General features: G+C 36.9%; 2 protein-coding genes across 2 annotated transcripts; both read right to left on the bottom strand.

The window, feature by feature from the left end:
• Nucleotides 1-217: 217 nt before the first annotated feature.
• LOC147857418 (RNA polymerase II C-terminal domain phosphatase-like 2) lies at nucleotides 218-9,543 on the bottom strand. Its single transcript, XM_087328202.1, has 17 exons — nucleotides 8,059-9,543; nucleotides 7,005-7,484; nucleotides 6,666-6,876; nucleotides 6,419-6,576; nucleotides 6,268-6,338; nucleotides 5,033-5,138; nucleotides 4,127-4,219; nucleotides 3,143-3,772; nucleotides 2,987-3,047; nucleotides 2,787-2,905; nucleotides 2,645-2,698; nucleotides 2,455-2,551; nucleotides 1,986-2,233; nucleotides 1,788-1,859; nucleotides 1,633-1,698; nucleotides 1,325-1,401; nucleotides 218-1,189 (listed from the first exon to the last, which is right to left on the bottom strand). The coding sequence occupies exons 1-17, from the start codon at nucleotides 8,332-8,334 to the stop codon at nucleotides 1,084-1,086; spliced, it is 2,925 nt and encodes a 974-aa protein (XP_087184328.1). The 5' UTR covers nucleotides 8,335-9,543; the 3' UTR covers nucleotides 218-1,083.
• A 3,743-nt stretch (nucleotides 9,544-13,286) lies between these two features.
• LOC147857419 (DNA repair protein RAD51 homolog 3-like) lies at nucleotides 13,287-24,054 on the bottom strand. The gene is made up of 10 exons (XM_087328715.1): nucleotides 23,891-24,054; nucleotides 23,176-23,265; nucleotides 22,194-22,316; nucleotides 22,052-22,085; nucleotides 21,515-21,585; nucleotides 21,267-21,436; nucleotides 21,113-21,160; nucleotides 15,805-15,936; nucleotides 13,917-13,983; nucleotides 13,287-13,778 (listed from the first exon to the last, which is right to left on the bottom strand). Exons 1-10 carry the CDS (start codon nucleotides 24,006-24,008, stop codon nucleotides 13,606-13,608), a joined length of 1,026 nt encoding a protein of 341 aa, XP_087184841.1. The 5' UTR covers nucleotides 24,009-24,054; the 3' UTR covers nucleotides 13,287-13,605.
• Nucleotides 24,055-25,196: the final 1,142 nt, after the last annotated feature.

The following is a 25,196-nucleotide window of genomic DNA, read 5'->3' on the forward strand; positions in this document are numbered from 1 at the left end:
TAAATAAATAGACCTTTGTGAAGACGGATTGGTGATTGATCCTTTTGGCGATGAAATTCACGCAAATGAGAATGTCTTCTCTTAAACTCCAATTAGAAAGATTCCAGCAAAATCAACTGGTAAAAAGAGATACACCTAAATTCAAATGAGAAAGTCAATTTCTCTTCATTGATTATGGAGCAAAAAATGCAGAGTCCTTGACATCGAAACATACATGTGAACGATGGCAGTATATTTATTCCTGACAGATGATTGATTTTGTCCATGTAAATAAAATGGTGCTTTTTTCACCCTCAGCTACTTCAGTTGTGAATGAGGTTTACAACTTCAGAATATGTCATTTTCAGCTCTTTTTGAAATGTATATGGGAGGCCTCAAATACATCATATATATATTTCTGTACTGAATTGACCAACTCAGCACTGAAAAAGACAAATAAAAATAATTACCCACTTCAATGAGAACTTTCCATTCACAGCTTCCAAAGAGATCCCCAAAGCAATGATTACATCCTCTCTGGTCAAAACTTGAGAATCCATTGGGTAGAGTAGCGAATCTTCACTAGGCAATTTGCTTTCTGTGTGTTACAGATACCCAGAAACATTCATAGGCAATTTGCTTTCTGTGTGTGCATACATGATGGCTGCTGTTATCATATCCATAGTGAGTTAATTGTTTGTGCCTCTTTCACAAACTTTTTTCGCACCTTGTGAGCGATTGGTAAATCGGATTTTTTGGAGAGATTGTAAAGCTACGGAAGACTCAGAGGTTGCTAGGCTCAGCCATGATTTGTTCTATGGATAAACCAACTCACCGCAACTCAAGACTCGATCACGTATAGAGCACAGGGTCTACCCATTGGGTATATTGCCATCAAACTCATTCCAACTCAAGATTTGATTTGAACAGAGCACAAAATTCCACCAAAGTGGGGTACATTGGTCCTCAAACACATCCCAGGTTAGACTTGATTGTATAGAGTCCAAAGGTCCACCCAATACCGTATATTGGTCATCAAACTCATCCCAGGTCAGACTTGATTGTATACAGCACAAAGATCCACTCGATAGGGCACCCTGTCATCTAAAAGCGTCTCGGAGAGAGGTCACGAGGTGATGGTGGCGGCCGCTGTAACCCCCGTGGAACCTCACCTGATCTCATACGTTTGTTCGATTGAAGAGGTGGAGACCTGAAAAAACAATGAAGATGCTTTGTTGTTTTTTATCACCAAAAAATGCCAGGGCAGGTGTCAAATGGAAAGCTCTTCAATGTTATTTTTGTAAAGTTAAGCAAGAAAGAATATAGTGGTGGTTCAAAAGTGCACCTTGGTGAATTCATCCTTTTTTGAGGTCCTCGTGCTTGAGATGTCACCTGAAGAGACCGTAGTGCTTCCTCCGCTGCCTGTCCAATAAATAAATAAAAATTTATTAGAAAGTAGAGCTTTATATGAAAAAGTACAAAAGGCCTTATCAGAATTGTCATGTGGTGTAAGAAAATCAATTGGCCATCAACACTATTTGCTTTTAAAGTATGCATTTTTACATATATATTCTTTACTTCCTGGTTATAAGTGGATATATAACGACTGATTCTGATGAAACAGAAAATTGGAAACCTGGCCTTGTGTCATACCTTATGTTTGGCTTCTTCCCAAGAACTTCCAATACCCTTCCCCATCACTCGACCTGCAACTTCAACCTATCACCAAACTACGTTTAGAACTAGTTTTATAATTTCGTGTAGTCCATCTTGAAATCCCTAATTTTAGAGGAGGCACTTCAAGTTACCTGACAAACATGTCCTTGTTCTGAACCAGACAAACCTGAATTAAAGATGACATTCATTCCCCCCATCGTACACTGCACAAAAAAAGGTGGATTCCCATTTTAACTATATGTACTTTCTCTAATACATCTTTGAAGACGTTAATATATCTTTCTTTCTAAAGTTCAAGTTTCCAAAAGGCTAACGTAAACCATTCTTACGTAATCTTTCAAATCTGTAACAGGATTCTGCACTCTGTTTTCTTCAGTGAAAGGCACATACGTTGTATGCCCTGAGACACTAGACACAAATGGCATGGCTTCATCACCAATGGGATGCCCCAATCCTGTCAAAAAACGAGGATCCCTTGTATTCCACCTGGGTGCACATTCATCATTTGAATAGGAACCCATTAGTTTTCCATGACCAAGTACATTTATAGCTTGTGTTGGATGGGATATGAACTGGCCTACAGAAAGCGAGAGAGATATATTAGTGTCTCTAAACGACCGTGATGGCCTATGACACCTAATAAAGATTTACAAGCACTTTTGTTAAATCATAAGCAGCAACAAGAGAAAAATATGTTCATGATTACATGTATCCTTGAGTAATTATAAGAGAAAAGCAAACAATTTGATTTTAGAACTTGTGCGCATAATGAAGAAAATAGTAAATGAAAATACTTACTAGCCATAAACCGCAGAGAACTATCAGCTGCCTTATGTTGGGCCTCTTTCTTTGTCTTTCCAATGCCTTCTCCTACCTTATCACCACCAAAAAGAACCTACAGTTTTCCACAATTTCCAAAAAACAGATTATCCACGTAATATATGGACTTCAGGAGTGCAAATGATAGTACAAAGAATATGGATAATACCTCTACAGCAAACTGAAGCTCTTTTGTTGTATTTAATAATGATTTGAACTCCAACTGATAAACCAAAGTTAAGAAATCTTAAAATTAAAACGCATTGAGACATGGACATGCTTGATTGTATGGCAATGAGATGACAGTCTACCTTTGTGTTACACTTCTGAGCAATCTCCTGTAAGACAGCTACAGGAGTTGACATGTTTGATCCAACATTTTGCCTCATCTGAAGAACTCGTTGATTCATAACTGAAGAACTGTCACTTTCTGCAAACATCACAGCTTATTATTATAACTACAGAAAACACACAATATATTATGCAAGTTGAAATCGTGAAAATATATAACCTGAATACAACTGACCCATAAATGTGGTATCAGGTCTTTGTTTCTCATCTCGAGGGTACACCTATTTCAATGAGAAGAAATTTAATAACCACTCTGGGGAAAAAAACTACCATGTAAAATCATCTATACAAGTTTCATGGGGTCATAAATATATACTTGGGAAATTCCATCATGACCCACAAACTCTGAACTGCCATAGAACGGGGGACTATGAGACCGTTGCTTTGCAAAAAGAGATGGCGATTCTGGCTCTAATACCATTCCAGATGAGGTTCTTGACACTTGCCTAGGGCTCATCTCTTCCTCAGCTCCGAGCCAACCACCAGCAGGTGCCGGTGCTGGTACTGTTACATGCAAAATTGGCTTCAATGGAACTGTTGAAGGCCCATGAGATGTATCTATATATTGTGGTGTCTCTTGTCCATGTTGCAGAATCAGTAATCTTCTTCGTGTGTCAGGATCAAGCTCGGAATCGGGAACCTCTCCTTCTTCTCGTATAGGGGAGCCTTGTCGGGAATGTTCAAAATGATGGGATGCCGGTGGTGTGGGAGGTATCACTGTCAGCATCTCACTTGGGAAACGGGACAGTTCTTGTTTTTCAACAGCAGGTGGTGTGAGGGGTCTCATTGTGGTCAATAGCATAGGAGAAGGAAATACACCTGTGGGGACAAAAGGCAACGGCAATGGCAACGGCAACGGCATAGGTGGATGCAGTACAGGTCTCTGTCCTTCGCCTTCACTTTCAGCCACAACACTTGGTAGAAGTGTAGAGCTGCTTGACATTCCCTGTATATGTACATAGTATAAAATGCACACAAAGGTTATGATAAAGGTAAATCACATGAATAAATAAAATCAAGATCATACACACTGTTTTTAAAGTTTCTCACAGCCAATTCCATTATATATAGCATAAAATTCATGTAAAGATGGCGATAATAAATATCATAAGTCAAATCATATCTTTCATTTATTGTTTTCTTACTACTGTCTCATCAGACAAATTTAGCTTTCAGATACGTTACTTTTCACCTGCAGTTTGAACTACTATATGATTCAAATTCTAATTATCTTCGATGACCCAATATGATAGGAATCAATTATCTGTATTTAAATTCACATGAAAAAAATTAACAAAACCTCTGCTAGTTTTTTCCCAACTTCAACATCTGTCATGCCATCTGGAAACACCTTCTTTTCATTGGTAGCATCAGCAGCAAACCCATTGCCTTCCTGAAACAAGGTAAATTTTATTATATAAGATGCTAATATACAACATCAATGATAATATCTAGCAAAAAAATCAAGATACCAAATTCACAAACCATTATGCATTGTGTATCTACAAAGGATAAAGAGTCTAAATGTTCCAGTATGTCAATCATTGGAGAACAATTAGCTGCTGTGATGCATTACATACTAGATCAATGTTTCCAGAGGCATAAGGAATGACTACTAAATATCCCCATCCATGTAACTGCTAGCTAAGGGTGGAAGTAGACTCATAAAGACAACCAAGAAACTCAGTTTCTACTCATTTCATAGAATGATGTGAATACGAGTGGCTTTTTAAGTCCTGATTAACTGGTCCGTTTTAGGAGGGAGATCCATTTTCATTGTCATTTAATAAAAATTGCTCACTCATCTGTAACCATCTAAGCTCCCACTAAACTAGATGTCTAGCATATATGTATATATAGGGAGACAAAGAGAGGGAGAAAGAAAGATATATTAACGTCATTTATGAGGCCAAAATGGCCTATAAGACCAAACAAGAGATTACATCTTAAGTGTTGTCTCGTCTTTGAGAATAACAAATAAATAAATAAAAGTAAATAATACTCTGTAAATATAAAAGTATATAAGATAAAAAGAGACGAGGGAATCTGGTTTTCGGCACATGTGAGATTTTCAAGTTAGATATATTGTAGCTTTTGTCTTCGAAAGATCTCTAGCATAGGTCGATCCAGAATGGAGATGTCTCCAAAGCGAGGGGGAGAGAGAGAGAGAGAGAGAGAGAGAGAGAGAGAGAGAGAATCTTTGCACCTCTACTATCATATAATTACTGACTATTGGTGGTTGTGGCAAAGTAGAAATTTCTGCATCAAAATCCACATCATCCATCTTCTTTAATAGTACTTCATCAAGATCCCTGCAATTTTCTCATAAGAAATAGCAAGTTACTTAATCTAGAAAAAAGGTATTCCAATTTGTACAAAACCAGCCAAAATACTAAAGTTAAATATCAGTAATATATATAAGAACCAGTCCAATCTCTTGAGGACATGCACCCTGTCAAGGACTAATGACACCTTAGTCAATGCCTCTTAGGTGCCAATCCCCTTGACAGTTGACTGTAAACACATCTTAAATTGGTTGAGAAATAACTTCATAGGTGTCAATCCCCTTGAAAGTAGATATATTTTCTAGTGACTGTAAGACACATCTTAAATTGGTTGCAAAATAACTTCATAAGACAAGAACATTCTGGGCTTGCAAACTTACGCTATAAGTGTGTATAAATAACACTGATCACGGACTAATCACAGTGCTTAGTCAACACCTCCTGGTGGGAACAGGGAACCATATAGTGCAATCACCCACAGATCTCCTAATATACTGTACAATCACAAGTGTAATGCTCCTTGGTCTCAGGATCTGTCTTGCAGAGAATGGTTGAGTTATCGTGGCTCACACATGAGGCTACGTGAAAGTGGGTGCTCCATAGAAAACTGTTCTTAATGCTACTATAGGAGGCGCTACCAGCTGTATATAGAATATATTTGAAGCCAAGTATGAACATTACTTCCCACACCACAAACACAAGAAATTTGACTGGAATAAGTTCAAGCTCCCACATGAGGAAGAAAAGCGAAAAACCCCAAGAGGGGAACAATCCAATTTGGTCACTATATGTAGCTAATATTAGGAACTAGAACAGTCTTGTATTGCATGTTATTGGCCAAGCTGCCGAAGTTGCAGCCAAACCCGTTGACAATATGAGACCCATGGAAAGTCTGTCTATGTGTACATAAAGGGAAGTGGAAATCTACAGTTCGTGAGAAAATCATCTCTAAGAAATGGATATGGATATCTTTTATTGCTGGGCTCATGCACAGGATGAACTAGTTATTATGGCATCTCTATTCAGACAACCAGCATTGCAGAGCAGGTGAAGTTACGTAAATCAGCATTCAAAATTAACTCATGTTAACAAGGTGATATCCAGATCAGCCACAAAGAACTGACCTACTCAACCACATATCGGAAAACAGTCTAACCTGAAAAATCCACCCCGTACATTGCAAGCTACGTTCCTAGCAACACAAAGGATTGGGACAGGAGTGCTTGTCTGAAATGAAGAAACCAAGCCATGTCATCATGCAAGCTCATTTCTGAACCTTGTAATGATAAAATCAGCTTAAAACATACCTCGGCCTGTGGCGCATAATAAGGTGCAAAAGCTGGTACAACATGTACTTGGGGCTGATCTTGGTCTTCCCAAACTTTAAGCCGATCATCGATAACCATAGCCATTTTTGGATGGCAGTTCCCACTAGAGAACATACTAGTTAAAGATTTCTTTGAGCCTGATGAGTTAAACATTATGCACATATTGAAATTCAAAGTAAAAAAACCAATGTTCAACCACAAAATGAAGATCTTTGTCCCAACTTACCTGACTTTACACAGACTACTCGATCTATCATCTCCTTTCTATTTATTAGTTCAGCATCTGGATCAAGCAATCGCCACATCTCTAGTGCATATTCTTTTTCAGACATTGTACACACAAAAACTTCAAATCGCTTGCGACCTTTGGCAGTCAAATACTTTCGAAGCTCTTCCCAAGCTGGACGCAGTTTTACCACTACACTCGTATCCCGGATCTACACCATTGCATATGTTACATAGAATTACAGAAGTGGATCATTATTTCAACATCTTATGATAGAATAATTAAAGTGTGCCAGTACTTGAAGAAAATTCTGAAGAAAGGGTAGTTTGTTTCACGCACATTAGGGTTGATGCGTGTAAAGATCATGTCACGGTCTTGCAATCTAACTACAGGACGTTTAAGGGGAAGACCTCCTTCGGTGGAAGATGGAACCACTTCCACATTGGCAGTCACAAATTTTTCTCCAATATTGTCCCACACACGATCCTCTTCTATGTACTGCTTGAGCATTTCCCGATCTTGCATGTACCGCTTCAGTTCAGAAGACATCCCTGAAACTTTCTGCGGCTCTGATTCTATTTTGAGTTTAGAGCTAAGAGCATCGATACGATCTTCATAGGATCGCATTGTATTTGCAACGATCAGAGTCTCGTCTAGATCAAAAACAAGAGCTAAGCACCTCAAGTTGAGCATGGTCAGGCAAGTATTGTACAATCCAGATGTAATCACAAAACCCCAGAAGTAAGGCTTTGACTTTCTTATCACATTCATCGCCACTAAATGAAGCTCCATTCCACCTGGCATATAAATAACAGCAGTCTGAAAAACAAAAGTCAACAAATAAGTTTGATACAAATGATGAAATTATATATTAGCTAGAAAAGGAAAGTAATCAGGTGGAAAATGTGATTTGTACTTTCATGACTCTGACGCACCCAAATGCACATAACCTATCTAAATTAGTTCGGTTTAAAGTGAGATACTTAAATGCAAGTCTCTTCAATATTAGGACCTGATGCATATGTCTATGAGCTATGATTGGCTTGACATTTGAAGTTTCTTTCCACAAATACCAGAAAATGCCCATTTACTACTGATATGTCAACTGTTCTCGTTTATCAATGTCAAATTGGTTCCGGTTCTCGCTATTTACTTAAGCCACAGTCTCAAGCCAATGGATATTAGGCTACTTCTAATACACAAAAATAACCCAAGACAACCGTTCTTATAGAGAATAACATCATAGTAAGGCTCTTCAAATAAACAAGAAAAATATGTGAAGATTCATGTACATCCACATTATTCATGAGTCACTCCGCCAGCACCACATCAAGAGTTAGAAAAATCAAAGTAGCTGAATAGTTTAGTGTTTGTTGGAGGATAATAATGTTACCTTTAATTCCTTCAGGCATGCAGAATGCACCACCTCAACTTCCCTCGACTCAGTAGAAGATTCGAGAGGTTCTATCTTGAACACCATATCATCACTTGCAACTGTACGGAGAACTACCAATGGGGAACAACGATCACTTGCGATTGAGAATGATGAGATCCTGAGATCTTCACCAGATACAAAAGGTATCCGGTTGCTTTGTGGAGAGATTGACACATCGCAGATGAATTTATCATCATTGTGTAGCCTAGCTACAACCCCATCCTTCTGTCCCATGGTGAAAGTCAACTTTATTCAAGACCTACCAACTCAGTCGAACCATTCGAAAAAAATCTCCCCTGTATGCATACAAGGAAGAACATATGAATGCTTGTAACGAATTTGTGCCCTACAATATGTAAACTACTTAGGTGATTCTTTTAAGTTTGTGTTTCATCAAGACATTTCTTTTTTCAAATCCAGCATGTTATCAAGCTGCTCATGCAAGTGGGCCCAGATTTTTAATTTGCAGGTCATCTTGGAGTGCAATCAAGGAGACCTCTACCAATACAAAGTTTCAGGTAAAGACCCCAACTTGCATGCCTGTTATAAAAAAAGTTCCTTCTTTTAAAGGCTTGGCATGATGATGTTCAAGCAAAAACCACTTCACTCCAAAGTTTAATATATGTTTAGAGAATTCCATAAGTATAACATGTATAAACCATAACATTTCATGCAAAATAATCCTTTCACTCCACAACTTCTCTAGAACCTTGTTGGCATGCCAAACATGAAAGTGATAACAAAGCCTCAAATTCCAGTGATAATATTCAAGAAAACAGCTCCCTAGCCATGTTGAAGAATGTTCAATTTAAAATCCCGTGTGAACACCAAAAAGACTTGCGTACCTCTTCAAAAAATATAATCTTAACTCGAAAAGCCCATCTCTCTTGCTATGGCCCTTATTGGCATATTCACCTATGAAGAAAATATATCACTACGAACATCCCACTTCACAATATCATACATAAATCAACAGAAAACCAGTCCAAATTCCTAATTAATGATTTTTAAAGGAGGTCTCAATCTTTGAAGATGATTACTTCTGTTTGATTTCTTCTTTTTGGCGATCAAAACGTAACCACAAGCAGAAAATTTTGGGTCCTTTTGATGGGATCAACCTCTACCAAATCACAAAAATGTAGGGTTTTCTTTACTACATCAAAGATTGTGGGGTTTTCTACAACCCAAATCAAAGGGAGAACCAAACTTTCTGTGCTTGGTGTTTCGTTTAGCAAGTTTCTATCTCTATCGATCTAATGTCTATCTATCTACCTATCTCTGTCTGTCTATCTGCCGGTCGGTCGGTCGGTTGGTCTCTATCTCTGCATACGTGATTGCCATAATCGTGTGGATGGACGGATCTTTCAGTGACAGGGATCGATCTGAAACCCTAAAAAATACAATGGAAACACAGAAAGCTTAAAGAAGCAGAGACAAACAGAGGCAAGGTTGGAAAAGCTCTTGTTAAAATATAAATCACAATTTTTATTCACAATTTGTGTAAAAGAAAAAGAAAAAAACCCAAAACTTAATAAATAAATACAAGATTTCAAGCATGAAGGAAAACTAATTAAAAACAATTCGGTAAAAATAGGGGACAAAAAAAATGTGTGTGTGTGTGTGTGTCGGTGTTTGTGTCTTTGTGTGTGTGTGTGTGTGTGTGTGTGTGTGTGTGTGTGTGTGTGTGTGTGTGTGTGTGTGTGTGTGTACGTCTCTTTGTGTGTGTGTATCTCTCTCTCTATGTGTGTCTATGTCCGTGTCTCTGTCTCTGTGTGCATGGACAAAAAAATGTTTGTTGTGTGTGCATGGACTCGAGGAATACGTATTCCGAACCCTCAAACACTACCACCGATCACAAGATGGTTAACCACACACTTCTGACACAACCAAAAAGCGTAAAGAGAAGAAGAAGGAAGAATGAGCCTTGATGCCACATCTCCGTGCGTGTATGGCCAACCATTGTCGGCCTTACTAGAGCTTTGTGCTTTATATGTATTTCGAACCCTCATACAGTAGCTGATCACAAGATGGGCAACCACACACTTATGACGTGACCAAAAAGTGTAAAGAGAAGAAATAGGAAGAATGACCCACATGCCCATACCACCCATTTGCCTGATGCCACATCTGCACGCATGCATGGCTGACCATTGTTGGCCTCACCAAAACTCTGTGCCAAGGCCAAACGAGTGCTCGCGCCCGACCCACAAATCCTTGTGTTCCTCAATTTGTCATTGCGCGATTGAGTACGATGAGTTAAGAGTTGTGATTGTTTTCCAAATAAGGTCATGTGTAATCTCAAAATATTTGTCTTTTTAATGACCATGCATTTGTCATTTGAACCAAGATGAACATATGTGCAACCTCTAGTGATCTAACCTCAAATAGACATATGATCCATCACCCAAGACCTTAGGGTAGGGTTGAAACTATCGAGCAATGGAAGCTCGTGTAAACCATCAAGAAGGAGAACACCATCAAATTGTGGATATGGTTGGTCCACAACTCTAGTTTCGTCCTTGCATGCTCGTGTATCACATACATGATTGTAATAATAACTCAAGTTCGTGTAATAACATAAATATTATTTTAGTAATAATATTGTAATGATGACATCCGTGTTGTTTGTTTAATCGGGTGATGTTAAGAATGAGGAGACAACATAGCATCCAATAATATATCTAAAAAAAGCTATGTTAGGAAGCAAGTTCATCCAAATGGTTGACCAATACAAGTTACTTGCATATTAAGATAGGTTTACCAAAGAGAGGTTGACATGTGACATCCACACACCATTGTATGATGTATCTAATGACATAATGATGCCAATATTATGACATTTTACTAAGATAGGCTTATCAAAGAGAGTTTGACATGTGTCATGTACACACCATTGTATCTAATGAGATAATGATACCAGAGGGACCTTGCAAGTGTGTCAGTGATTCTCACCACAATCGAGTTTCTTAAACATATTACCATAGTCATGATCTCAAACAACATTCCAAGTCATTCCTTGAACACATTGGATACAAACATTACCTTCAATGAACAACATTAGGATTGGCTTGCTTTAATGATGACCCACAAATTTACCAAAATAATTGAGTGCAAAACCTAGTTGGGGGACAATGTCCTTTTCAAAGTGGAAAGGCATTGCTATTTTCCTCTTCTTCACATTAAAGAATTTTGTTTTCAATATGCATTAAAGAAAACTCTACCTCCAAATGCCTTCAAAGGTTATTTTTTGCGTTTTTGTATCAAGAAAGGTGACGTGTCCCTAACTTACTATCCAAGTGATTCCAAAATAGCACCATGATCCCAAACTCTTTACAATTAGATAAATTTTATTTTTGCATTTCCATTTCATATGCTTGCATTTATCTTTTCAAGTCAACGAATAGCTCAACCAAATGCAAACAGAAGGTGTTAAACAATTGTAAATTTTTTGAGTTAGAGACTTCACATTTATATGAATGTTTTAATCACATTGTCAACAATTTCTTGCACATAATGAAAGGTTAAAAGCAATCACATCTCAAGTCTACACTAGCATCATGGAACGAACATCAATGTGACAGATAATTATTTGCACGGGGTTTCAAATCATATGCCACGAGTGAAGGTAGCGTACAAAGCAAATGATACATATTTGCACCTTCAAGCAATATGCATTCTCTTCACCAAACATTCTTGCACAAGGCATGTATATAAATGAATACACTCCCTTGTCAACGAACTTGTGGAGTTGTTTACAGCCCAAACAAATAGAAACATGTACCATTTATAACATGTCATCCAATTATAGATTGAAAGTCAAACGTGTTGAAATTAGACAGATCATAAACAAGATAATATAATTTTAAGATATAGAATAGCATACACTTCATTAACTCATGGGATACCATCAACAGCTCAATAACCTGTTTAAAAACTTAAGCATTTATATTGCATAGAATCTTAATGTTCTTTTCCTCAAATTTCTGAAATACCAATATGCGTGGCTTTTGATTACAATAAATAAAATGTTCTTTCCTGGTGTTTCAAGCCAACTTTCATAGCATACGTTATCTGATGCAAAATAAAACTTATTATCACATCTATTATCATTGTGTGAAAGAATCTAAATAATGAAAAACATGTCTATGGTCTTCTAAATTGACATGCAAATATTGCACATTATTGATACAAAACCACGTATTCATATTTGTTGAAATCATAGATTGACATATTCGCATTCGTGGGGGTTACCATACGAATACATATGAATACGCATAAGAATACATGAAAAAAAATTCGTTAAAAAAAGAAAAAAAAAGAGTTCCTACTTTTTAGTTTCTAATATATATATCATATTGTTTAACAAAGAGACTTTCACATTAAATATGGGATATTTAACTTGACATTAAAAAGGAGGCTTACACTAAATAATATTTTTATATAATAAATGGAAAACTTAAAACTTAAAAAGTATTTGTTTTATTTTTAATAAATAATAAATAAAAGTTTCATTAATTTCCCACTTTACTCTCCCACAAAAATTAATATGTTTATCCGTTATTAAAAGGGAACCTCGTACTAATAATATTTTTATAATATATATAAAACTTAAATGTATTTGTTTTATTTTTTAATAAAACGAAAAATAAATAAATAAATGTAAATAAATTAACTAAATAAAAGGTTCCCATAAATTTCATATTTTTATTTCACATTAAAAAGGGGAACTCACACTAATAATATTTTTAAAATATATTTGTTTTTTTCCAAAAAAAAATATTTTTATAATATTTATCAAGATGTATATGTTTTAATTTTTAATAAAACAAAAAATAAATAAAATATATGTAAAATAAATAGAATAAATAAATGGTTCTCACAAAATTTTATATTTTTATCTCACATTAAAAAGGGGACCTCACACTAATAGTATTCTTATAAATTATAATAGATGAAAAACTTTGAAGTATTTGTTTTATTTTTAGTCTCTTGACATTAAAAAGGGGACCTTAGACTAATAATATTTTTATATATAATATATAAAATTATTTTTTAAATAATAAATAAATAAACGAATGGTTCTGTAATATACTTGGGGTTGAATTTTACGAATATTGAGGATGTCGAATATTACGAATTTCTCGCATGGGTCAATCTATGGTTGAAATCATAGAAAAAACCATCTTGCTGAAATAACTAAATAGATATATTCAAGAAAGTTTAGTTACAAACAAGTCTTTTTTTAATTACAAATCTCCCTACCTCCAACCCTATTTACCATAATTCATTATTGCCCATAAAGACCTTTCTTTTTGCCACTATTACAGGGGTTCAATTATGTTCATTCTTTACTTCATAGCACCACCCTCTCACCAAGCCACACCCAAGTCTTTGATCATTTCTCATTACATTCTCAGTTCCCATGTGAGCTTTTTAAGCATCTAATACTACAAAAACCCAGCAATCTATAAAGCTCCATTTTGGGGCACACACTGCAAGGAGTATCTATGAGCTTCTTAACCGTTTATTACAATCATTGCCACGAATACCCTCAGGAGTTACCATGAACGGGGCTGTCTCCGAAGGGAGGGATGGTGATTTAAATATGTATGCGTACCTTTGTTTATTTTCCCAGTATAAAATCACTCTATTTGTGCAAACATGTGACCAGCTTTCACCTGTGCAAAACTAAACGTCTCATTAACATTATCATATACATATATATGCACTGACATACTATGTAGAACAGAAAAAGTCATGGACAGATCTGAACCCAGCATTATCACCATTTCACTTAAATTGTTTTATAACATTACCTAACGCTGGCACTAGCTTCGAAGAACCTCCACTAAATTTTGTAGTCACCTGGTTCATGGCTACTATCTGCGAAATCCACTCCACCAACATTAGCGCTTAGTCCTAATGTAAGCATAAGATAAGGAAATATAGAATAGTTATAAAGAGAAGAGAGAGAAAGAAGGTGTCGATCCACCCGACCACCCCCCAACGAAAGGATCGAGATAGATTCAAGCCTTGATTAGCGTCCCATACCACCACCGTGGCATCAAGTCGTACTTGGTATTGGCGCGCTAGCTAAAAGAGTTTGATCACAACAAGATCAGAGTCTCGATGTAGTTGAATGATGTGTCTGATGAGGATAGCTAGAACAAGTGGTATCATAACGAAGGTTCATACCTTCCGCAAGATTGGAACATGTATGTGTTAACGTACGAGATGTACGTAGAGTTAAGTGTGACGAGGGTGAAAGAGTAAAGTGTTGATGTGTATGTGTAATTGTGCACAAGTGTAATTGTGAGTGTGAGTAGATGCCTATGTAAACACATGCACATAAGAAGAGGTGTGTGCATGTGGACAAATAAGAAGAGGTGTGAGTGAGTGATTAGTGTGAATGGCCAAGGGGGCTTGCACCCCTATGTACCCCTCTTGTAACTATTTAACCCCCTTATGGGGAATGAATGAAATAATGAATACGTTCTCTCTTAATCTCTCTCTCTCTCTCTCTCTCTCTCTCTCTCTCTCTCTCTCCCGATGTGCCAAAATAAGTGTTATAGGTTTTAGGCCTAGGGTTGATGACAATAATGTTAATCAAGATGGTAATGAACGATGCGTGTGATGATTAGCATTGCGAGATTAATGATGATGGGATGATAATCATTGCGGGGTGCGTTAGGATGATGTTGAGAATCATTGCGGGTGGGGGTTGGTGCCAAAGAGAGAGAGAGAGATTAAGAGGGAACATATTCATTGTTTCATTCATTCCCCAAAAGGGGGTTAAATAGTTACAAGATGGGTAAATACATAGGGGTGCAAGCCCCCTTGGTCATTCACACTAATCACCCATACACCTAAATCCATATGAGGGGAGCAAATCTATTCCGAAGATTAGGTGTTGTAGCCAAAACATAAGCTTTACGTAGAGGGGCGAGGAAAGGGATCCAAGTAGTTGACTTGAAAATGTATACTTAACCTTGCAATGTCTTGTGACATTAGCTGCATGGAAAATGGTGTTGGAACTTTCTCAAGATCTCCACTTCTTAGAGATGGACGAATGGAATCAAGGAACCCATTCACATCATGGCATACTCCATCTACAACATACAAGTTGAGCACCGTCTTGTGATTTTTAGATCGGAATGTTAGCATACCTTTAGATGAACTCATGTTGGGCATAACTTGCATTGATCATTAAAGCTTGGGACAAGTGAGCATATTAACCTCAGTTATGGCCATGTTCACAACGAAATGACCTAAGGCCCCCAAGCAAGTTCACACTTGGCCCTTATGGGTTGTCTCAATTCCTAGGATTAAAAATAATCGTCCCTTCTTTACACTCTTGTTCAACCCTCACACTTTATCCATGTGTATAAAATACTACGGTACAAACTTACCACGGGATAATTTATGGTCATGCCCGTAACAACCGATATTAACAAAACTCCCAAACTCTTGCAATACTTCTAGTGACTAATCTTGTGTTGGATTTCGTATATACTTTAATGTGCAAGCTAATGATAAGTTTTGAGTTCATATCTACTCTTATAGTTGAATGCAAACCCCAAGTATATGGACAATTTACTTGCAGAAGCTAGATTGTACATGCTACCGCAAACATGATTCTAGTTGAACACACCCCAAATATATGAACAAGATGTCATCATGATGAAAAGTTGTCATGTCACTTACCGCCACTTCATGCTGTTCTGCCAAGTGCATAAGCTTTTGTCCCATGCTACCAAGTATCCTTGTTCGTAGGGGCATGTCCTCAAAACCATGTCGGAAATGAAATGTGATGCTGTCAATTACTATAAGTCTTACCTGAAATCAGATTTGCAACTGAATCATATTCAATTCATCAAAGTTCAACTTTAGAGTTAAAAACCATTAAATTCATGCAGAATGGTATCTAAAGTTTGAGATAATAGTTAATTCATGAGTCAGGTATTGCATCCAACAGGACATTTAAGCCTTTGACATCGAAGTACAGCTAGGTAATGGTATATAATGTGCTTACACGAATCAAATACACAATCAACCTAAGTAATGAGCATCATTACAATTTTTAACACTAATCAGTGCTAAATCTCAGCAATTCAGGCATTGTTTGACAATGTTAGTTTTGGCGTCATCCTCATTATTGTACACAGTCCCAAGCTAGAATTTTAAGCTTCTTTTCACGTGATATTAAGATAAACATGTGGGGTTTTTCCACTCAAGTGGAACCCATAACTCAAAGCCGGCTGAGTGCCGGCTCTAACAGCTAAGAACTGTTTAAGAAGCAGCTAAGGGCCAGAAGGAGGCAGATATATGTAGAAGTTGCATAAGGAGGGAACGTCAGTCAGAGCAAACACAAAAGAAGAACACGTGCCTATGAGAGAAAACAGAGAGAGTGAGAGCATGACTCGGATCACAAGAAAGAAAGAGCACGAGAGCGTGAGTGAGAGTGATATCGTATTGCAGATGAGGAGATAAAGATTTATAAGAGGATGTTTGTGCCACCAAGGAGCTCGTACCCAATGACTGGAGTGCACCTCTCCTATCTGTCTATAATTAGGTTTTCACGTTCTGCATTATTCTGTCTTTCTGTTGTTCTTTCCACTCAATCGGGTGAAGATTGTTACCAAGGCTATTGCCTTGAGGTATATTCCTCTAGTGAAAACTAGAGAGGTTGTACTCTGAACATAGTGAAATGTTTTGGTACCCTAAGGGTTCCGCAGTTTTTCCCGATTTGGGGTTTCCACATAAAACCTGGTGTAATCTGATTTCTGTTTTGGTTGTGTCTGTCATTCGTTATGTTGGTGGTCTAAGGTAATTCTGGTTCACATGCACACACGTGTGCATGTGTTCACATAGGCATCTACTCACACTCACAATTACACTTGTGCACATTTACACATACACATAAACACTTTACTCTTTCACCCTCTTCACACTCAACTCTATGTACATCTCGTACGTTAACAATATGAATCTCTTGGTGGGATGATTAAGTTGACCAGACCGAACTATTCAATATGGAAGTCCAAAATGAGGGACATGTTATACAAGGACTTGTGGTTGCCAATACAATGTGGTACGGACAAACCAAAGAAAATAGACGCATCGACTTAGGACATTAGGCATTTAAAAACAGCTGCATACATATGATACTTCATAGACATGAGTATATATAACAACTTTGGTGATAAAACTAAATCAATTGTATTGTGGAACAAAATAGAGAGTATGTTTGAAACCAAGAATGCCTTGAATAGAGTTTTTGTGTTCAAAAATATTGTAAGGCTGAGATACCAAGATGGCTCTAGTATGGCTGAGCACCTGAATGCATTTCAAGGGTTGATCAATCAAACAATCTCTTTAGACATACCTCTAGCAGATGACTGGATCATTGACTCGGGAACCTCGTATCATATTACCCTGTATTAGGAGATGTTTGCATCATATGGTGGTAGTGAATTTGGTAGAGTCATAATGGCTAACCACTGTGTGATAGAGGTTGTTGGCATAGGGAATATAATTTTGGCCACGGATATGAGTTACAAACTCATATTGAAGGATATTAGACATGTACCAGATATTCAAGTAAATATCATTTCTGCGGGTAAGCTTGATGATGAGGGTTATGCAAACTACTTTGGTGAAAGAAGATGGAAGGCTTTGTAATCATAGCAAAATGTTCCAAAAAGAATTCCCTCTATCTTATGCATGCTATAGTGTCCAATAAAGCAAAAAATGTTGCTAATAAGGATGTCTCTATTGAGTTATGGCACAAGAGACTTGGGCACATAAGTTAAAAAGGACTCGAGGTTCTAGCAAAGAAGAACATCTTGCCTGCAATAACAAGTATGCATCTAAAAACTTGCATTGATTGTTTGGCCGCTTTTCAACAATTGCCCCCTAAAAGAAAGTCTCAACCATTGGAATTGGTGAATCCGGATCTATGCTATATGAAAGATAAAATGCTTGGGGGAGCATTATACTTTGCTACATTCATCGATAATTTCTCGACAAAGTTATGGTGCTTTGCAATGAAAACTAAAGATCAAGTATTCGAGATCTTTAGGGGTTTTCATGTGAGTGTGGAAAGAGGAACGGAAAGAAAGCTGAAATATATTTGTGTTGATAATGGCGGTGAATATTGGGGTCGATTTGAGCAATATTGTCATGAGCATGGTATCAAGATTAGAGAAGTGTTCAAAAAAGACCTTAGCACAATGGTGTGGTTGAGAGGATTGTTAAGTCAAATCACTCAAAATTGCCAAAATCCTTTTGGGATAAAGCAATGAGGATTGCAGTTTTAGGCAATTTTGAGTGAATTGACTTAACAATCGGCAATGGTTCGGTTTGGTTTGAGAGGATCCAAACCGAACCGTTAAAATTTTTTGAAACCTAAACTAAACCGAACCGAACTGCGAAACCGTTAAACCATTAAATCGTAAAAACCGCGGTTTCGTGGTTCGGTTTTGGTTTCGGTTTTCAACATAGGCCAAATTTTTTATTTTTTAAAATTTATAATATTTCATTATTTAGAATTTTTGTTCCTAAAATGTGAGAATAAGGTGTAAAAATGAAAAGATTGTTTAAAAACAAATTTTTAGATTTTTTTTAAAATTTTTAAATTTGTTTTTAAAAAAATTAAAAATTAAAACCATTTAAACCACGGTTTTTGATTGTTGAAACCAAACTGAAACCGAACTGAACCGTTTAAAAAAACCTAAACCTAAACCAAACCAAACTGTTGAAACCGCGGTTTCACGGTTCGGTTCGTACCGATTGTTAAATTGACTGCAATCCTCATTGCTTTACCCCAAAAGGATTTAGGCAGTTTTGAGTGAATTGTCCTATTCCTCCTCTCAGCCACAGCATTGTATTGAAAGTGTTTTGGAAACACTCCTCTCAAGCCTGATACCATGCTCACGTTGCACAAAGTGTCCCTGATATTCACCATCGTTATCGGCACAAATAAATTTTAGCTTTCTCCCAATTCCTCTTTCCACACTTACATGGAAGTTCTTAAAGATCTTGAACACTTGATCTTTAGTCTTTAATGCAAAGCAACACAACTTTCTTGAGAAGTCATCAATAAATGTGGCAAAGTACAATGCTCTCCCAAGGGTTCTATCCTTCATATAACACAAATTTGTGTGCAATTCCAATGACTGAGATTTTCTTTTTGGGGGCAAACGCCAAAAGGCAACTATGTGTTGTCTCTCGCCAAACAATCAACACAAGTTTCTGAATGCATACCTTTGATCTCTGGTAGGATGTTCTTCCTTGCTAACACCTCAAGTCCTTTTTGACTCATGTGCCCAAGTCTCTTGTGCCATAGCTCAATGGAGACATCCTTGTCGGCTACATTCACCTTTCCACCAAACACCATAGCATGCATTAGATATAGAGAATTTTGTTTTAGACATCTTGCCATAACTAGAGATCCTTTGGTGAGCTTCCATTTTTCTTCACCAAAGGAATTTGTATAACCCTCATCATCAAGCTTACCAGCAGAAATAATATCCAACCGAATGTTGAGTACATGCCTAACATCCTTCAACATGAGTTTGCAACCCGTGTCCATTGTTAGAATTACATTTCTTATGCCAACAACCTCTATCACACCATGGTTGGCCATTTTGACTCTACCAAAGTCACCACCGACATATGACATAAACATCTCCCAAAATGGGGTAATGTGATACGAAGCTCCCGAATCCATAATCTAGTCGGTATGTTGGCATACTAAACAGACACAAGCATCATCACATGCAATGATAATATCACCATTACATGTGGCCATTATAGGATCATTTTTCTTGTTGTTAGTGGTTTCTTTCTTTTGGTCTCTCTTTTTCTTCCAACAATCTCTCTCATAGTGATTCGGGCCACCACAATAATGACATGTAAAATCTTTCTTAGAGTCTTTCCTATTTCTAGATTTAGACCTCCCCTTAGAGTTATTTCTATTATATTGTGGGCCTTGAGTATGGCTTCTTCCTCTATTTGAGTATGGCCTTATGCTCATAGTTGGGCTCGCGCTCCTTTTCTTATGCTTCTTTATTAAGAAGGCTCAACTTAAGCGTGTCCAATGCTAGCTCTTCCTTTTGTGTTGAACTCCCAAGAGTCACCACAAGTGTTCCCCAACTATCTAGGAGAGAGCCTAACAATAATAAAGGCAATACCTCATTTGCTAGAGGTATTTTAAAGGAAATAGTTTGATTTATTAGCCCTTAAAATGCATTCAAATGCTCTGCCATACTAGAGCTATCTTGATATCTTAGTCTTACCATCTTTCTAAACACAAGCACTCTATCTATTCAAGGCATTCTTGGTTTCATATCTCTCTATTTTCTTCCATAATACATTTGCTTTGGTTTCATCACCAAAGTTGTTATATAGACTCATGTCCAAAAAACATTGTGTCTATAGATGTTTTAAATGCATGACATCCCAAGTTGATGCATCTATTTTCTCAGGTTTGTTCATACCATATTATATGGGCAACCACAAGTCCTTGCATACTAGCATGACCCTCATTTTGGACTTCCATATAGAGTAGTTGGATTTGATAAGCTTCATTATCCCACCTAGTGGTTCATCAATATTCCAAATTTTGCAGAAGGTATGAACCTCGACTCTAATACCACTTGTTAAGAATACTAAACTGAGTCAGGATTAGCTCAGATTTCCAAGTCAATATATAGATCAGACGCAACGAAAATAAAAACAAAGTACACCCGATATTAACGTGGAAAACCCAAAACGAGAAAAACCACGGGAACCTTAAGTTCCAAGACAAATTCACTATAGTCTAAGTATAGGTGTTGACAATCTCTAGAGATTGCACTATAGGATTACAAAGTTGTGGGCTCCACTTGAGTGGATAGACCCCATAATTCATCCTAGAGTTCCCTAACAAAACAAGCATCTTCATTCTCCAATAAGCTAATCTGTACTACCAGACTTACCAACCATTTGAGTAGAGAACTAAGAAGGGCACCTCTTTATGCTCTAAGAGAAAATTCTCTAGTTGATTCACAACTGCAATCTGCCCAATAGAACCACAAATAAGGAAATAGTAAAAGATCTTATCAACATTGTTGCAAGATTCATACACTTGTTTAGACTAAATTTTGCAATGAAAACAAAATAACCTGTTCAGTAGAATCACAAATGCGGAAGTAGTAAATATTAGAAAGAATCTTATCCACATTGCATGATTCCTCCACTAGCTTAGAGTATCCTGTACGATGAAAATGATGTTGTGCGACATATGCTTCAGCTATCTGTGAAGCACGCTCAACCATAAAGCTGCCTTCAGTATCTGTTAGCAAATAAATAATAACATTCACACTCAAGTTACAACCATGAATAATTGAAGAGCAAGTAGAAGATGCACCACCTATGTATACAGCACTTCCACCAACACCATCTCCATCTTTGGAAATCTGCACATTAATTGCTAATTGCATTCTGGAAAAGATTTTATTACCATGTTTTCATGTTTATTCGTTTCACTAATCCAAAAACAAGGTAAAGCTCACAATTTATCACCTTAAGGTCATGGGTTTAAGTCTAAAGAAATATTTCTAATATTGCATTCACCATGGACAAACATTACTTCCTTCGAGATCAGTGCATTAGTCATTAATAATTAATTTAATTTTCGTAAAAGCATGGCTTTATGAATTCAATTTTTTGCTACACAAGGGTTGAAAACAATATCCTTGCCCAAGCAACGGGAATGCTAAAGAAAATATATTAGCTTCCTTCTTACTCTATTCTAGATTTGGATATCATTACAATAGTTTTTGACAAACATTTGTCTTCGAAACATGGATTTAAGATGTTTAATTATCTCACAATCCAAGAATTTAAAGCACAAGTATTGCCTCATAAAAGACAATGCAAGAATAAAAGAGGTTTGCAGCATTCTTACCCGAACTGAGTCTTACCAATGCCTGGTGCACCACCTGTTCCGAAAGGTCACCCTTTTTAATTAAGGGCATGTTCTAGGGAAGAAATTGAATTTCCTCATCAAGCTTATCAATATTAAAAGATTTCTTCAATGATAAACTTACAAATTTCGGTGACTTCTTTGAGACATATCCCTCCTCCTAACAATGAGTCAAGTTCTGCACAGGATGTGGTTATGCGTTTTCGTGCCTTCTCATAGCAAAGCAAGTCCCATGCTGTTTTCCCACCTGAGAAACTTTAATCTATTATATTTGATATCAAATCAAAGTAACACGGGTTTCCATTCATTATGTCTGATATCCAATCTAAGAAACTAAGACTTTTGAGGAGTATCGCCGATATCTGACAAAAATCACTTATGTTTTTGTGCATTACAGCTGAGCAAAGTCCCTTAGATTTTCAAGCATTGTAGCTGACACCTGTTCGAAATTACTTGGGATTTCGTGCATTATAACCAAAAGCTGATCAAAATTACATAGGCTTTTGTGCATCATAGCCAAAACCCGGCCAAAGTCACTTGGGTTTTCGCACATTATTGCCAATACCTGATTAAAGTGACTCCATTTTAGATACTATAGCCAATATCTTATCAAAATCACCATGGATTACATGCATTGCAACCAGTACGTGATCAGAGTCACATATGTTTTCATGCATTATAGCTGATATTAGATCAAATTCAATAATGCTTTCATGCATTATAGCCTGTAAGACTATAAATGATTGAAGTTCCTAACGCATTCTTGCACCTCAAATTCACTTAGGCTTTCATGTATTATAGCCTATAAGGCTATACAAGATTGATGACACCAAAGCATTCATGCACCTCAAAGTTACTTAAGACTTTTCTGCATTATAACCTATAAGACTATATATGGTAAAAGTCACTTAGTCATTTGTGCAGCATGACTAATATCTATAATCTGATCAGATTTGTTTAGGCTTTCAGCCATAATAGACAATAACATATCAAAGTTATCATAAATATTCCATGCATTATAACAGGTATCCTATTAAACCCATTTAGGCTATCCAAAAAAGAAACAGATTTTTATCAACAATCCAGGGAGTAAGTTGTGATCTCACCACGAAGTAAGCTTTGATTCTGCGGGGATGCGCCAATGCCCCGTAAGGACTTGATGATGTGCAGAGCTTCTTCCTGAGATACTTGAATATCTAGACAAGAAAAGTGAAAGCCGTCAGAAAAACAAAAGGAAATGAAAACCTAAACACAGAGTAGATCCCTAGAAGCTTGGTGAGAACCTTAACCTACAAAAGAAAACTATGCACAATGAAAACACTTGGCGTGCAGTACGTAAATATTAGTAAAAACCTAAGAAAACGGTGAGATCCTAAACACGTAGGGGTAGGTGCCTACAAAAACGGTGAAAACCTAAGCTTTGAACAAATATGCTGAAAATAAAGTAAAACAGGGTTCAGAAAGAAAAACACAGAACACTCGGTGACAAACACATTCTGCAGGAAATGCTAGAAAGAAGAAGAGATGCAGAATAAAGCCAATGGCCTAAGCTTTGAAAAAACGCGATGAAATCCGAGACACAAAGATGGAAAATGGAACTCATGAACAGTGTATTTAAGAAGAAAAAAATCCGTAAAACACACAGTTCAACAGGAAAAACGAAAACCTAAAAACACGTGATCGGAAGAAATCGTGAACCGAGATGTTTCAAAGAAACCCTAGAAAAACAACACAAGTGGAAAGAGAGACCTAAAACGGGGAAATGCAGGAAATAAGAGACGCGAGCGACGACGAACTTCATTTTTCCGTATTTTGACTTACCTCGAGCAAGTGCAGAAGGGGCAGTGGAGAGCAGGGAGGCGATGGAGCGGTATCCAGCTTCGGCGAGCTTGGAGCGAAGGGCGACAGGGAAAGGCCACACTGCGTTCACCTCCTCCATGGCCCAAGCAAGGGAACCTGTTTCCTCTGATTCTCTCTGTCTCTCTGAGCTTCTTCTCTTTCCTCTGATTCTCTCTGTCTCTGAGCTTCTTCTCTCCTTTCAGAAGCTCTCTCTCTCTGCAATGGTGGCGGAGCCCCCGCCATGGCGGCCTTCAGGGTTTAGGCTTTAGGCTTTAGGCAGCCCTTTTTCCAGGATGTGGCTAGCAATAGACACGGTTTCGGTTAGAACCGAACCGTTAAGCCATGGTTTAATAGTTTATTGGCTCCGAAAAAAAAATTAATGGTCTGGTTTGGATTTTCGATAAACGGTTCGGTTTTGTTCTAAAACTTGGGTTTATTGGTTTTTGGTTAACCTTTCTTTTTTTTTACCTTAATAGTTCAATTAAAGTTTCTTTTATTGATTTAATAAATTTAACTTAAATGCTTATTTAATTTAATGTACATATTTTTGTTTTTTTGGATGTTTAATTAGTTTGATTTAAGCTTAATACGCCATGGCGGTCTTCAGGGTTTAGGCTTTAAGCATCCCTTTTTCGAGGATGTGGCTAGCAATGGACACAGTTTCGGTTCGAACCGAACCGAACCCTTAAGCCATGGTTTAACAGTTTATTGGTTCCCAAAATTTTTTAATGGTTTGGTTTGGATTTTTTATAAACAGTTCGGTTTGGTTCTAAAACTTAGGTTTACAGGTTTTTGGTTTACTTTTTTTTACCTTAATATGTAGTTTATTAAATTAATGGATTTTTATTGATTTAATTAATTTAACTTTTATATGAGGAAATAATAATCGACAACAGTTCGGTTTGGTTTGAGAGTGTCAAAATCGAACCATTTAAAATTTTTGAAACTTGAACCAAACCATGAAATTGTGTAAATCGAACTGTTAAAAAATAATCTAAACCATTAAATCGTTAAAACCGCGATTTCGTGGTTCAATTTCAGTTTTCAACTTAGGTTGAATTTTAAAATTTTTTATTATTTTAAATTTAAATTTTTCTACAATTTAAAGATTTTTTTAAAATGTGAGACATTAGGCTTAAAAATGAAAATATTGTTTTAAATTTTTTTTGAAACCATTAAACCATTTAAACTATGGTTTCTAATTGTTAAAACCGAACTGAACCATTGCCGACTATTATGGGAAAAGGGACATTTGCATTTAATGCAATGAGGCGCATGGGTCCTTCAT

Source organism: Azolla caroliniana, unplaced genomic scaffold (genome assembly GCF_043228905.1).
Source record: "Azolla caroliniana isolate FFs.n. ecotype wild unplaced genomic scaffold, voAzoCaro1.0.p SCAF_12, whole genome shotgun sequence".
Taxonomy (NCBI): Eukaryota; Viridiplantae; Streptophyta; class Polypodiopsida; order Salviniales; family Salviniaceae; genus Azolla; species Azolla caroliniana.

Bases quoted from the DNA above. Each gene is read 5' to 3' on its own strand.
- LOC147857419 (XM_087328715.1), bottom strand. From the start codon at position 24,008: ATGGAGGAGGTGAACGCAGTGTGGCCTTTCCCTGTCGCCCTTCGCTCC. The intron at 21,161-21,266 runs GTTATTTTGTTT...TCTATTGGGCAG, and splicing joins TTTGTGATTCTACTGAACAG to ATTGCAGTTGTGAATCAACT. The intron at 13,779-13,916 runs GTAATGTTATAA...AGTTTTGCACAG, and splicing joins GAAGCTAGTGCCAGCGTTAG to GTGAAAGCTGGTCACATGTT.
- LOC147857418 (XM_087328202.1), bottom strand. From the start codon at position 8,334: ATGGGACAGAAGGATGGGGTTGTAGCTAGGCTACACAATGATGATAAA. The intron at 2,699-2,786 runs GTAGACTGTCAT...TTGGTTTATCAG, and splicing joins CTCAGAAGTGTAACACAAAG to TTGGAGTTCAAATCATTATT. The intron at 1,860-1,985 runs GTAAGAATGGTT...TTTTTTGTGCAG, and splicing joins TTACAGATTTGAAAGATTAC to TGTACGATGGGGGGAATGAA.